Source organism: Diabrotica virgifera, chromosome 6 (genome assembly GCF_917563875.1).
Source record: "Diabrotica virgifera virgifera chromosome 6, PGI_DIABVI_V3a".
Taxonomy (NCBI): Eukaryota; Metazoa; Arthropoda; class Insecta; order Coleoptera; family Chrysomelidae; genus Diabrotica; species Diabrotica virgifera.
This window is the reverse complement of record NC_065448.1, coordinates 27,013,286-27,026,597: the sequence shown is the minus strand read 5'-3', so window position 1 is coordinate 27,026,597 and position 13,312 is coordinate 27,013,286. Positions and strand designations below refer to the sequence as shown.

The window sequence follows — 13,312 nt, the reverse complement described above, 5'->3', positions numbered from 1 at the left end:
TTTGGTTTTTCAAATTACTTTTAGTCTATATATTTTATTGTAATTTTTATTTTCAAACATAATTATTGTTAGAACGACTAACTACTGTCCTCTCTTAATTTGATTACTTCCGGTAAGTACCTATTTATTTTTTTACGTAAACGTGGCAAGTAATTATTATGAGTGTGGCTATAGTATTATATTAGATGTTTAATGTTGAGTCCATCAATCTCCTCAATAGTGAAAAAAGATTAAACACTTCAATAAGATAACTTTATAAATGTATGTATGTATCAATGATACTACACATCGATGTACGTTTCACTTTATGTTTTGATTTAACTTGTGTGAAAATGAATCATGACATTTGGGCAAAGACAAAATGGAACAACTATAAACAAACTATGTATGCATCAAAGCTTACTAAAATATCAGGATTGAGATGCCTATTTCTTTTATAAATTTGCTAGTTTCATATTATATAAAAATTCATATTTCCCTATGTCATGACAAAAGTTGAGAACAATTTTACCAATCGATTCATCTTTCTTTTTTAAATTTTCTAATACTGGCTGACACTGTGTAGAAGATTGCACTGAAAGACAATTTTGCGCGTTTGATAGTTCAGAGACAACAATCATCAAGGGAAAATATAAAGCTGAGGATGTATTGATCCCACGTAGGTACACCGGCGATTCCAACAAACTTACAATTTGATTTTAAGCATCTACAATTTTCCGTGTGGTTGTCTTTGAAATGACGATAAACAAATCGCAAAATCAATCGTTCGAAAATTGCGGAATTAACATGAAGTTTCCATATTTCGCGCATGGACAATCAAACGTCGAGTTTTCACGCGTAGGAAAACCGTCATCTTTCTATATTTACGCACATCAAAAAGGAGAAAAATATTTTTAATCAGTAAGCATTCAATTCATTAAATTTTTTTCGTGCATAATGTTTTTTGAGTATTTTTTTGGTTTCGTGTTAATTTTTAGTTATTTATTAGTTATTATTTATTACACTATGTGGCGTAGTAAACGTAGTCCCATGCGTCTTTTAATAAAATAAAACAAATTAAAATAAAAAATATAAATAGATTAAAATGAAATTATCAAAATAAAATGAATTAAAATAAGATATGCTTCTCCTAAGTCACTTAAGGTGTGCTACATCCTGTTTTTTATAATAACTTAACTCACCTCCTGGATCAACAGGTATAGCTCGCTCTTGACTACAACTTCTCAAACTTGTTGCGGGTCGATTGCAACAACAATGGGAATGTTGAGAACATCTTGAAATTTGTTCTGTTGGTCTGGAGTCCCTGTATGTGGGGAGGCCTTCATAACTTCTTACACGAAGCCGCTCCATGTCTACAAAAACATTTTTACCGTTGATTATACAATTGAGACTCAATAGTGTCACTAAATAATGACTATTAGCTCTTCGTATACAAAAACCAAATTATAAATACATAATTCATAGACAATACATATGTAATAATAACGTACATTAAAAAAAATTTTGAATTGAAAAGGTACCCCCCGCTAAGATAGGCAAAATGCCCTCACTCCCAGAATTATTTTTTTTTCATTTTTTTACGTTCTGTGCAATTAAAAAATGAGATTACGCGGATTTTTAGCTCGCCACCCCCCTTAACCCTCCCCTACGGCCAAAAACGTAGATTTTTAGATTTTATTTTTTTTTAGTTGGGTTGCAATTGATTTAAAAATTTCAAAAAATTCACACAAGGGGCTGAGGCTTTTACAAACATGTCAAGTTTTTACAGACCCGTAGGTCGAGTGTACATAACCTCAAATTTTTTTAAAACATAACTTTTTTTTAGATATGGCTGCAGGTCCAATTTTTTTGCATTTTGTATATTTTACCAAAAACTATCTCTCTGTTTTTTTTTCCTGATTTTTCCGACAGTTGCGCCATCTTGAAAAATCCGGAAAACTGTTTTTTAGGGGGTTTTTGGGGATTTTCTACATTTTATAGACTTCAAAATAGATCAACTGAAGGTTTTGTTAATAGATTATGTATAATTTGAAATAACTGAGTATTTTAGGATATTCAAAAATTGGGCGAAAAACTTTTAAACCCCCCAAGTAGGGACGATATATCAACAAAATATATCAACAAAAAAATATACTACCAAAAAGATATTTTGGACATATAACTAGAAGAACAAAAATGGAACGAATGATAGTTGAAGGCAATGTTTGGTTTGGATTCATCATGACTTAATAGGGCAGACTGAATAGGAGCTAGGGCCTCTACTTCCGGCTCAGTGCCCAGGCGGGGCGTGGGTGGGCGTGGGAAAGCTTCTTTCACCATCTGAATCGCATTCGGGGCGAACGCTCAAGTGTGCACGAGGCTTTAGAGGCTTCGTCAGCGAAAACCTAACGCAGCCGATTCAGATTCAGTCCGAACAATTGAATAGCAACGGTTTCGCTAACAATAAAGCTTCGCTACAGTCGGTGACGGAAAATTCTGCTGACTTTTCGGTTTCCGCTATCGGTTACGTTTAACTGTAGGACATTTCGACGAAAACCAAAATGATATTCAGTAGTAAAAATCACCATAAAACTAGAGCTGAGAGAAACCAGAGAAATCGGCCTGAACAGATATATCACCACTTCACTCGAATTATCTAGAATGCCTTCTGCGTGACTTTAAACTGGACTTAACTTTCATTATAGTATTCAAATATTTAAAGACATACCTGAAGGTAACTGATTGTCAGCATAATTATTCTGCAAAGGTAAACAGTTACTATTTGCTTTCCTAATATGACCATTGGTAGCATACGCATTTTGAGAATGTGGAAGTGATATGTTGTCAAATGTACTATCCCGTTTGCTTGACATTGTATAATTTCCACTATCATGGCTGACTTGATACACCATATGCTGAAACAAAACATTTTAAATATATCATGTCTTTCGCTTTAAGAATTTTATAGAATATATAAACAATAACGTAACTTGTGAGTTTTACATTTGTTGTACATGGTCTCTAAAAAGATTATTCCAGTACAGCTTAAATCAAATATCTTATGACTCATCCGCAATTACAACTCAATTGCTATTTGGTCATTTACGTCGATAAATAACTTCCGGGCATCTTAAAACATTTTTTTTTAATTATTTTTTATTCCTCAAAATAATATTCTTTAGCAAAGATACAGTAATTCCAACGCTTTTCTAATTCTTCGATGACATCATTTAAAATGATATCTAGTGAAATGATATAAAATATCTAGTGAAAATTGGTTGCTTACATCTTTAACTAACAATCTTTTGAAGATTTTTCTTTTTTCCTCGACTTTTCTACTAGTTTTTCCGATCTTTAACTCGTAGTTAAGTGCATTCAAATTAAAAAAAATTAATTTATTTATATTTTAATTATTAATTTTAATTAAAATTCACATTTTAATTTGACTACTAACACCGAAGAAAGATCTGGTTTAGTTTTCAAATTTATATATGAAAAATCTTTTATAAGGTGTGATTTCAGAAAGAATGTACACTAAATTCGCTCAGCCGAGATTCATTTTGACACATTCATAGTAGGAAACCTACAACACAAAAATGCCTACCTTACACTATTAACTGCTCAAATCAACTTAATCTTTCATTAAAAAAAGAAGAATTATTGTAAATAGTGGGAGTGTATACTAAACTCATAAAATTTTGAGCAATTTATTTCTTCAAAATATTTTTATTTTATACAATAAATAATTTTCTCATTTGTTATCAGTACCTTATAATGGTGTAAATAAATAATTATTGATTGGCGTAAGGCTTATGTTATTTATGTCTGTTTACTATTAATAATATTGGCTATGAGCAGGTATGTTTGATTGTGTAGTAATTTCCAGTCACGTCTAGCAACCTAACTTCCAAAAAAAATTACTAAAATCACTAGACAGTTGTGTCTCAGATTAGCGAATTTAGTATAGGAAGAAAATGAAGAATTAACTGAAGTAAAGATAGAGCAAATAGAAACTAAGCAAAGAAATTTGACCAGGCCCCACGTTGGGCGTCATTTAAATGTTGAGTCACCATCTCATGGCTAAGCCCAGGACGTATTGACCCAAGCATTACTTGAACTACTGTTTTATATTATGACTTACCCGTCCCTTTTTTATGAAAGGGTGCTCCAATATTTGATCCAACTTCATCCGATCGTTTGGATTCTTTTGCAATAAACAATTTATAAGATCTTTCGCATCTGAAGTTAAATAACTCGGCAAATTATAGCTCTCCATAGCAATCTTCGTTAAAGTACTTTTAACACCAGGTGATTCGAACGGTGGTTCCCCCACCAGTAGGGTATACAGGAGACAACCTAATCCCCAAACATCAGCTTCTCGTCCATGTGATCCTCTTGTCGCGACTTCGGGTGAGATAAAGTTGGGAGTGCCGCACAGCGTCATATGTTTTTCATCTGGGGTGGCTAGTTGTGTTGCTAGGCCAAAATCGGCTATTTTCTAAAATAATAAACATTAGATATTCAGAAATACGCCAAAATCAATTACACGAAATATACACACACCGCCAAAATTAAAGGAACACCTTAAAAATGGGACATGTTTGATGTCTTGTATTTCCTAAACCATTTGTCCGATTTGAGTGATTTTTTTATTATGTTGTAGCCTTGTTATTTAACAATATCGGAGTAATAATATTGTTGCTAGACAAGTAAATGTAATTTTATACCAGGTGTAACAATCACACTGTGTTTTTTCCTAAGAAGTTTGGAACACTCTTTGGAATATTCTGCCGTGCTTAGCCAAAACGCCGTATCTACAGAGACATCACACTTGAGTAAAATCCATTTTCGCTTAAGTATTCATATATATTTACACAAGATACGGCATAAGATGCGGTGTGTTTAATGTGTTTTGGCTTAACTTGTAAGCAAGTAAGATAGATATATGCACATTTGGGTTAGAAAGAAGTAAAAAATTTAATTTTTTCAGATTTTTGCAGATACGACGTTTTCGCTAAGCACGGCAGTATTCTAGAATATATAAAATATTGAAATTAAAACTCAATTGTAGCCTTAGGCTTTCTTAACATTTTCTTTTTTGATTCATTCTCTTATGTGGGATAATAAAAAAGTTAGGTACTTTAACAACTAGCCATGTTCTTCATCGATACAGGGTGTGTTTTAACTAAGTCCGACAAACTTTAAGGGGTAATTCTGCATGAAAAATTAATGACGGTTTGCTTTATAAACATATGTCCGCAAATGCTTCGTTTCCGAGATACGGGATGTTGAATTTTTCTTACAAACTGACGATTTATTTATTACTCTAAAACCGGTTGAGATAATGCAAATGAAATGTGGTAGGTTTTAAGAGGAAGTTATTGCGCATTTTTTGACATACAATTAAGAATTTTATATTTACCATTGGCGTGCATACGGGATATATCTAAAATGTTTATACCCGTATACACGCCAATGGTGAATATAAAATTATTAATTGTATGTCAAAAAATGCGCAATGACTACCTCTTAAAACCTACCAAATTTCATTTGTATATCTCAACCGGTTTTAGAGCAATAAATAAATCGTCAGTTTGTAAGAAAAAATTCAACATTACGTATCTCGGAAACGAAGCATTTGCGGACATATGTATATAAAGCAAACAGTCATTAATTTTTCATGCAGAGTTACTCCTTAAAGTTTGTCGCACTTATTTAGAAACACCCTGTATTATTGAAGAACATGAATACAGTGGAACCCACTTATTAGAATACCGGTTAAAGGAATAGAAATTTGAGATCCCAAAACGTTTTTACTAAGCACATATGATCGGTTATTAGAATATACCTGTTATAGAAATATACCTGTTATAGGAATATACCTGTTATTGGGACCGTGCAAGTTCGGCAAAGCGACCTCTATTTCTACGCTCTGTACTTTTATTCGCACTTTTAATTATATTGGCCAATTATATTAGTTCTGGTTGCTGGATAATTGTCAAGGCCATAGTCCAAAAAAATAATAAGAAGAAAAAATAAGATGCAGGTTATGCTATGCAAACGTAAACAATTGTATGTAGTAAATAAAATTAGTTATTAAAATGCAGTACTGCAAGCAAAATACAATTAATTAAATTTACCTTTATATAATAATTTCATATCATATCAATATTGTGGAGCAATATATAATTTTTCTGCTTCAATGACAGAAGGTATGAAATATACGTCAATTTGACAATTTCAATTGACAATATGAATTATTTAAGATAGTTGCAATATTTCTCCGCGACTCGCGCACGGTCGTTTCTCGTTTCCCTTCCAAGTACTTGCACACCGCGAATAGGAATACTTTCGCTTGGCACCAAGGCTGTTCCAATAAGCGGGTTCAACTGTAGTTGTTAAAGTACCTAACTTTTTTATTATCCAACGTAAGCAAATGAATCAAAAAAGAAAATGTTAAGAAAGCCTAAGGCTACAATTGAGTTTTAATTTCAATATTTTATATATGCTGCAATATTCCACACGGTATTCTAAACTTTAAGGAAAAAACACAGTATGATTGTTACACCCGGTATAAAATGATATTTACCTGTCTAGCAATAATATTATTACATCGATATTATTAAAGAATAAGTCTACAACATAATAAAAAAATCACTCAAATCAAACAACTGGTTTAGGAAATCCGAAACATCAAATATGTCCCATTTTTAAAGTATTTCTTTAATTTTGCTGGTGTGTGTAAAAACAATATTTACTTACTACTTTCATATTACTGCTAAGTAATAAATTCGACAAAGATAAATCTCTATGTAAAATGTTATAAGAGTGAAGATACTTGATTCCTTCTACCACTTGTGTCATAATATTGCTGACTTCGCTATCTGATAGAGTCTGAAAATAAAATATGCAATTAAAGAATAACATATTTAACCGATTCACTGACAAGACTGCATATGCACTGACAATACTCGAGGGAAATTTTCTTCACTTTAATTTTAAATTATTATAGTATTTTAAATGGGATTTACTTTTTCACACTGTTTTTGGCACACTTTCATATAATCAAATATCCTTAATATTCGCGTTGCCATGGTGATGACATAATGAGCAATAAATTACAACAAAAATTTTGACAGTTTTGTGGTTTGAAAGAAGTTAGAATTTTTAAATGTCAAAGTTCTAAAAATTGTAGAATAGAAATGAATTCCAGTGACGAAGAGTTACAGCTTTTTATTTGTTTGTCATAGATAAAATATTGTATGAAACTATGCGTGAAGTACTTTTTGCGAACTTACGCGATGTATAGCACTCGCTCCGTTGTCGCTCGTGCTCTAAACATCGCGTGCGTTCGCAAAAAGTATACTTCACGAACTGTTTCATAAATAAAACTATAGTCAGTTACAAAGGTTTTTGAAGCTCTACAAAATAGTGTATTAATTCTACTAAAAATATTTTTTTTTGAGTTGTGACACTATAGAGATAAAATAACGAAAAATTTATGAAATATTATTTATCAAAAGTGGCTCTTGCAGAACAAAATATGGGGGTCCGGACAAATAATCCCCACAGATTATCCCTGGACAAAAAATCCCCGGACAAAAAATCCCAGACAAATAATCCCCACAAATTGTTTTGGACAAAATATCCCCAAGAAATATTTGCTGCCAAATAGTTCTCTAAAAGTTTTCCCGAAATTTTACCAAATCTCGAATTCCAATTCCTTAGTTAGAGGTTAGAAAGTTATACTTCTATTATTAGTATATTGATTTCAACGAAATCAATATACTCTAAACAGTTTATTTATATTTAATTTAACTATTAAACTAATTTTAATACTTACTACTTTCCAAAAATTTTTATTAAAACAATACCAAAAATTAAAAAAATAAAAGAATAAAACACACACAAACACATTGAAAAATGCCACAAAGAAATGATTTCTGAACAATAATTGTTGCCACAAATTTTAACTAAATACATATTTTCTGAAAAAAATTATATAATGATATACTTACAATCATAAAATGTATAAAAAAAAATAAAAAAATTGTAACTTGCATTGGGGATCGAACCCGCTTCCCGTCGATCCCGCCGATCGAAAATCGAAGTGCTTTCCAAACTGAACGTTTACACCATAAACTTTTGACAGTTATTTATTACTTATATGAATTTAATCAAATTAGTTTGATTTTTGTGGAATTAAAGGAATATTTTGTGTAGGTACCTATGTTTTTGTGAAAATAGGTATTTACCTATGTAATTTTTGAAGTTATACTTCTTTACGCGCGATGAGGGTGAATTTTTCTATGTTAAAACCAAGCGCATACGCATCACCCAGGCGCATACGCGCATTATAACTTTGTTCTGATTGGATGTTCAAATGACATGTCAAAAATTATCCAATATGGCAGCTGTAGGACAGCTGTGGTTTGGAGGAAAAGGTAAAGGTAAACAAATGTATAATATATTAGTTTTATTGTTGTGAGGACAGAAACAAAACAGTTTATAATATTGTAGTGACTTTTAAATAGTTTTTAAAAGCAACAGGTACGTAATAATTGTTAATGTATCATAGGTATAAACCTACCTGTTTGATCTGCCAAAATACATAGTATGTAATAATGTAATACTTTTATTTATATAATTTGATTACCATCAATATTCACCTAATGTATTGTTTTCTTACTATATGTTTTGTTGTATTTTTTTTCAATTCTAAAGTCCACTTTACATCAACAATAATTGAACAAGAAATTGACAACAAGTTATTCAAGGTCAAATTTGGCTTATACAAAACACAATTCTACATCCAATTTTGCCGTGAATAAAAAGAAAATAAAGAAATTTGACAAAATAAAACATATCCAATTGTTCTATTTCATCAAATTCCTTCATTTTCTTTTACAAACCATACATTTTGTACTCGTCAAATTTGGCCTTGAATAACTTTGTCAATTTCTTGTTCAATTTATTGTTGATGTAAAGTGCACTTAAATCATTTCAATTCAAAATTAAAATAATTTGATCAATTTTCAAAATATCACAAGTTTAATGACGTTCTACACCTTCGGCAAAGAATTAAGGATTTGCATGAAATTTTAGTATGTTATAGTTTACTTCAAAAAACTAAGACTTGATTTTTTAAAAAATGTTTTACCGTGCCGTTTAATTACTATTAAGGGTCAAAGTTAAGTTTTAACATGGGCTCTTATGGGAATTTTTAAAAAGTTAATAACTTTTGACCCAAATTTACGATTTTTAATTATTTGTGCTTAAATTAAAGGTATTTTTGTAAGGAATAACATATTAAAAAATGAGGATTGTTTACCGTACCATTATTAAATAAAAGTGAAATTACTGTTTCGAAATTTAACAAAGTTGGTAGTAGTGAGATCAGCTGCACTCATAATTATATCCGAAACGTACGTGTCAATCACATGACCCCGGTGGTCTAGTTGTTGAGCGTTCGGTCAGAGTTCGAAACGTCCCGGGTTCCAATCCTCTACGATTCATTTTTTTTTTAGTTGTTTTAATAAAAATTTTTTGAAAGTGGTAGATAAGAAAGTTAGTTTAATATTTAAATAGAATACAATTACTTCGTTAAAATTATATAATAGAATTATAACTTCTTACGTGCGTACAAAGTACACACACATGCTTTTTTTTATTAGGATACTGAAACATTTACAATTATTACGTACCTGTCGCTTTTAAAAACTATTTAAAAAGTTACTACAATTATAAACTTGCTTTTTCTCTGCCATCACAACAATAAAAACTCATATACACTTGTTTATCCATAATCTCCATATTAAACCATTATTGACAGATGATTTTAACACCCAATCAGATTCCGTATAACGTTTGAGAGACTATAATACCATACTGTCGGTGTGCGCATGCGCCCGGGAAAATAAAAATTCACCCTCATGCCTAAATAAGTATAACTTCAAAAATCGTGGAAGGTATGGGGAATGAGCTAAGGCACTGTTCTCATAAAAGGTGCTTTAAGCTCTACACCCTTTCGTCATGTAAAATTTGAAGTTTTCAGCATGGAATTGGAATTCGAAATTAGGTAAAATTTCGGGAAAACTTTCAGCAGCAAATATTTCTTGGGGATTTTTTGTCCAGGATTTTTTGTGGGGATATTTTGTCCAAAAAAATTGGTGGGGATTTGTCCGGGATTATTTGTCCTAGCTTCGTTAAACAAAAAATACTGCAAACAGAAAGATAACTAGGTTATAAATGTGTCAGTCTTCTTGAGCACATTCGCAGATTGCTTTGAATAAAGTAATCACATATAATGTCTTAACTCGACAAACGACGCTTTATACACATCTTAGATAGACAAATGCCTTGCACAAGTCGATATGTGACACTGTTTATGTTCAGTTCACCATTGATTTTGACAGACAGAACGTCTAATTTACATTGATGTAATGTGACACAACATCTATAGACGACATTTTTAAAATAATGAGTTGTGACAAAAAATCAGCAGATTTTTTGTCACATTACATCTACACATGCATATGAAATGTGACACAACATCCATGGTCGTCATCCACATGTTTACAAAAAATGTTAAAAAACTTATGGTTTCCATAAACTATAAGCGCTAAAAGAAATTCAGCAATTTCCCTATTCTACTTTGCAAAATTCATATAGTGTCACAACACTTGCTTATACATTTGATGCACTGTCCATCAACATGTTAATCATATTATAATGACTCTAGTCTAGTGTCATCTAATGACAAATACTTGAACTATAAACATAACACTTTTTGAGATAAGATTTTGTAGTTTTAATAAGCTGTTATGCAATAAAACCGTTTTTTATTTTTTTTTTGAGTTGTGACACTATTTGAGCGGAGGTGCGAAATCTGAAAAAATTAACCAGGATATTTAAAACATAATAATTTCTATACTTTACACATTAAAGCTATAAACATAGACAATTAGACAGTATAATACACTCATGACATACAGACTAAAGTAAGATATTATGTACAATGCATTTACTGGATTAATTTGTATGAACTTTTTGTGTACATTACGAATATGCATTATTTAAATAATATGCAAATAAGAGTTCAATATCTAATATGTCTAAATATAATATGTTTAAACAATTTTATCTCAATTTTTTATTTTTAAAAAATAAAGAGGTACAGTAGAACCCCGATTATCCGGGTGCGGATTATCCATGCTATGATTTTCTATTACTCAAGTTGCATTTTTGAAGTTTTATCAAAATAGCGTCATTGTAAATCACTTGACAGAAACTCTATATGACGAAAGAGAGACTCATAATGAAAAATTTATTTTTTCTGTTATCTTTTTATGGTAGGTACATATGTATTATACATAAGAAATGCATGTTCGTATTTTCCGTGCTTTTCAATTATCAGTGCCACCTCTGGTCCTGAGGAGCACGGATAATCGGGGTTCCACTTTATATGTTAATCATAAATATTTATGTTTTACAATAAAAATTATCCTCAAATATTACTAAAAAAAAATAAAGAAATTGAAAAAATGAATTGAAGTTGTTTAAACAAGTTAGATGGTGTATTTACCAATTTATTTATTTAAATAATGCATATTCGTAATGTACCAGCTAATATTAACAGCTCCTTCCCTCTTCATAGCTTTCATGAGTTTCAAAGCTGGCCGATTTTGAAGCTCTGAATTTGTCTGTCTGTAGTTTAAGTTTCATGTCAGCTAATACAGTATACTCTCTCTATAGCGAACACAGGTATTATGAGGTTTCGCTTATAACAAGGTACATTAGGTGTCCCATGAAATTCCTATTGAACTACAGTGGAACCCCGATAAGTCGGCCCCCGATAACCCGGAAGTCCGGCTAACCCGTACCGATTTTCATCAGACAAACATTTCAACAATAAAAATGTATGTAATATAATATTTGAGAGATAATGTGTATTTGTGTAATTTGAACTATATGACAGTAAATACTCATCTGGAGTTTCTCTATTAGTATCTCTCCTATTTAGGATGATTAGATCATCAGCATAAGCTCTAAACTGGTGTCTGTTGTTAAATATGGTACCGCTTGTACTAATATTTATCCTTCTTACTATGTGTTCTAGTACCAAGTTAAATAAGTCTGTGGATAGAGGGTCACCCTGTTTCAGTCCTTTATTCACTGTGAATTGTTTTGAAAAATTTCCTTCCATTGTTATTCTGTTTTTTGTATTGTTGAGCGTCATTCTCACTAATTTATAATGTATTTCAGTCTGCTGAGTCGTAAGGCTGTTTAAAGTCAATGAACAACATATGTAGTCCCAAATTTTGTTCGTAGTTGTTGCTCGCAAATATGCATGAAGAAAACGTCTCTCTTCTTTCAATTATAAATATTTTTGTTTATTTCACTGTGAATTAGTGAACTCAATTAGTAACCAAGCACCTGAATAATCTTCAGAATAATAGTTTTCAGACCTAGGTCCCATGGACTTTTTTAATCTATGCACTGAGAACTATCAGTGACGGAAATTAACATTAAATTTGACTGGGCCAGTTTTCCAAAACCATAAGGAGTGTTGTGGGGTTCTTTGATATCATACTGCATAATTGCCAAACAACTATTTACCTATACCTTTTTTTCTCTTAAATAATTTTGTAGGTCTCCATTAGGACACAGCTCCAAAACCAAATACACATAATCATTATCATCGAACCATTTATACAACTCTAAAATTGAACTGTGCTTTAATCTTAAATGTATCTCCACTTCTTGTATTACACGATTTATCATATTTTTGGCCTTCATGTGTTGTTTGTCGATCTAAAAGTATATAATGCATTAATGTTTGGAAGTGCACAAATTTCAGATGTTTACCATTTTGATAGCAACTTCTATGCCTGTTTTTAAACATCTTGCTCGGTGGACAGAGGCAAATCCACCTTTTCCTAATAAATTCTGTACTTGATAGTCCTAAAAATCACATTAAATAAGTAAATGTTTATAAGAATTGTATATAAACAACTAACCTCGATTCTGTTTCCTAGCGGTATCATTTTTTACTTAATGCTTAAAACAATATTACACTGAAATGAATTACATATGTGAACCGCTTGTGAGTATAAATGCTTACACTTTCTTGTTATATTAATATTTTAATTTAGGATTTGGCTTCAAATAGAATTTAAACATAATTTTAAATTCCTTTCAACTGCTGGCTGACAGCATCGTCTTCTTCTCAAACTGTCATCTGTCAAACTCATTAACTGACCTACGCCTAGCTTCAAACTGTTAGCTTCGATGTCAACATTTCTTCTTTTTTAACGATTCAAAATGTAATCAA

The 13,312-nt window shown here is 31.3% G+C and overlaps 1 protein-coding gene across 1 annotated transcript in view; it reads right to left on the bottom strand.

Moving 5' to 3' along the window:
* Window positions 1–13,219, bottom strand: part of LOC114333398 (serine/threonine-protein kinase PLK4) — a 44,304-nt gene extending 31,085 nt beyond the window's left edge. The window contains exons 1-7 of the mRNA XM_028283263.2: window positions 12,999–13,219; window positions 12,847–12,942; window positions 12,604–12,792; window positions 6,742–6,873; window positions 4,121–4,477; window positions 2,708–2,894; window positions 1,182–1,352 (exon numbers count right to left, since the gene is read on the bottom strand). Of these exons, the coding sequence (XP_028139064.2) occupies window positions 1,182–1,352; window positions 2,708–2,894; window positions 4,121–4,477; window positions 6,742–6,873; window positions 12,604–12,792; window positions 12,847–12,942; window positions 12,999–13,025 (1,159 nt within the window). The 5' untranslated portion in view covers window positions 13,026–13,219. The remainder of the gene's footprint in view (window positions 1–1,181; window positions 1,353–2,707; window positions 2,895–4,120; window positions 4,478–6,741; window positions 6,874–12,603; window positions 12,793–12,846; window positions 12,943–12,998) is intronic.
* Window positions 13,220–13,312: the final 93 nt, after the last annotated feature.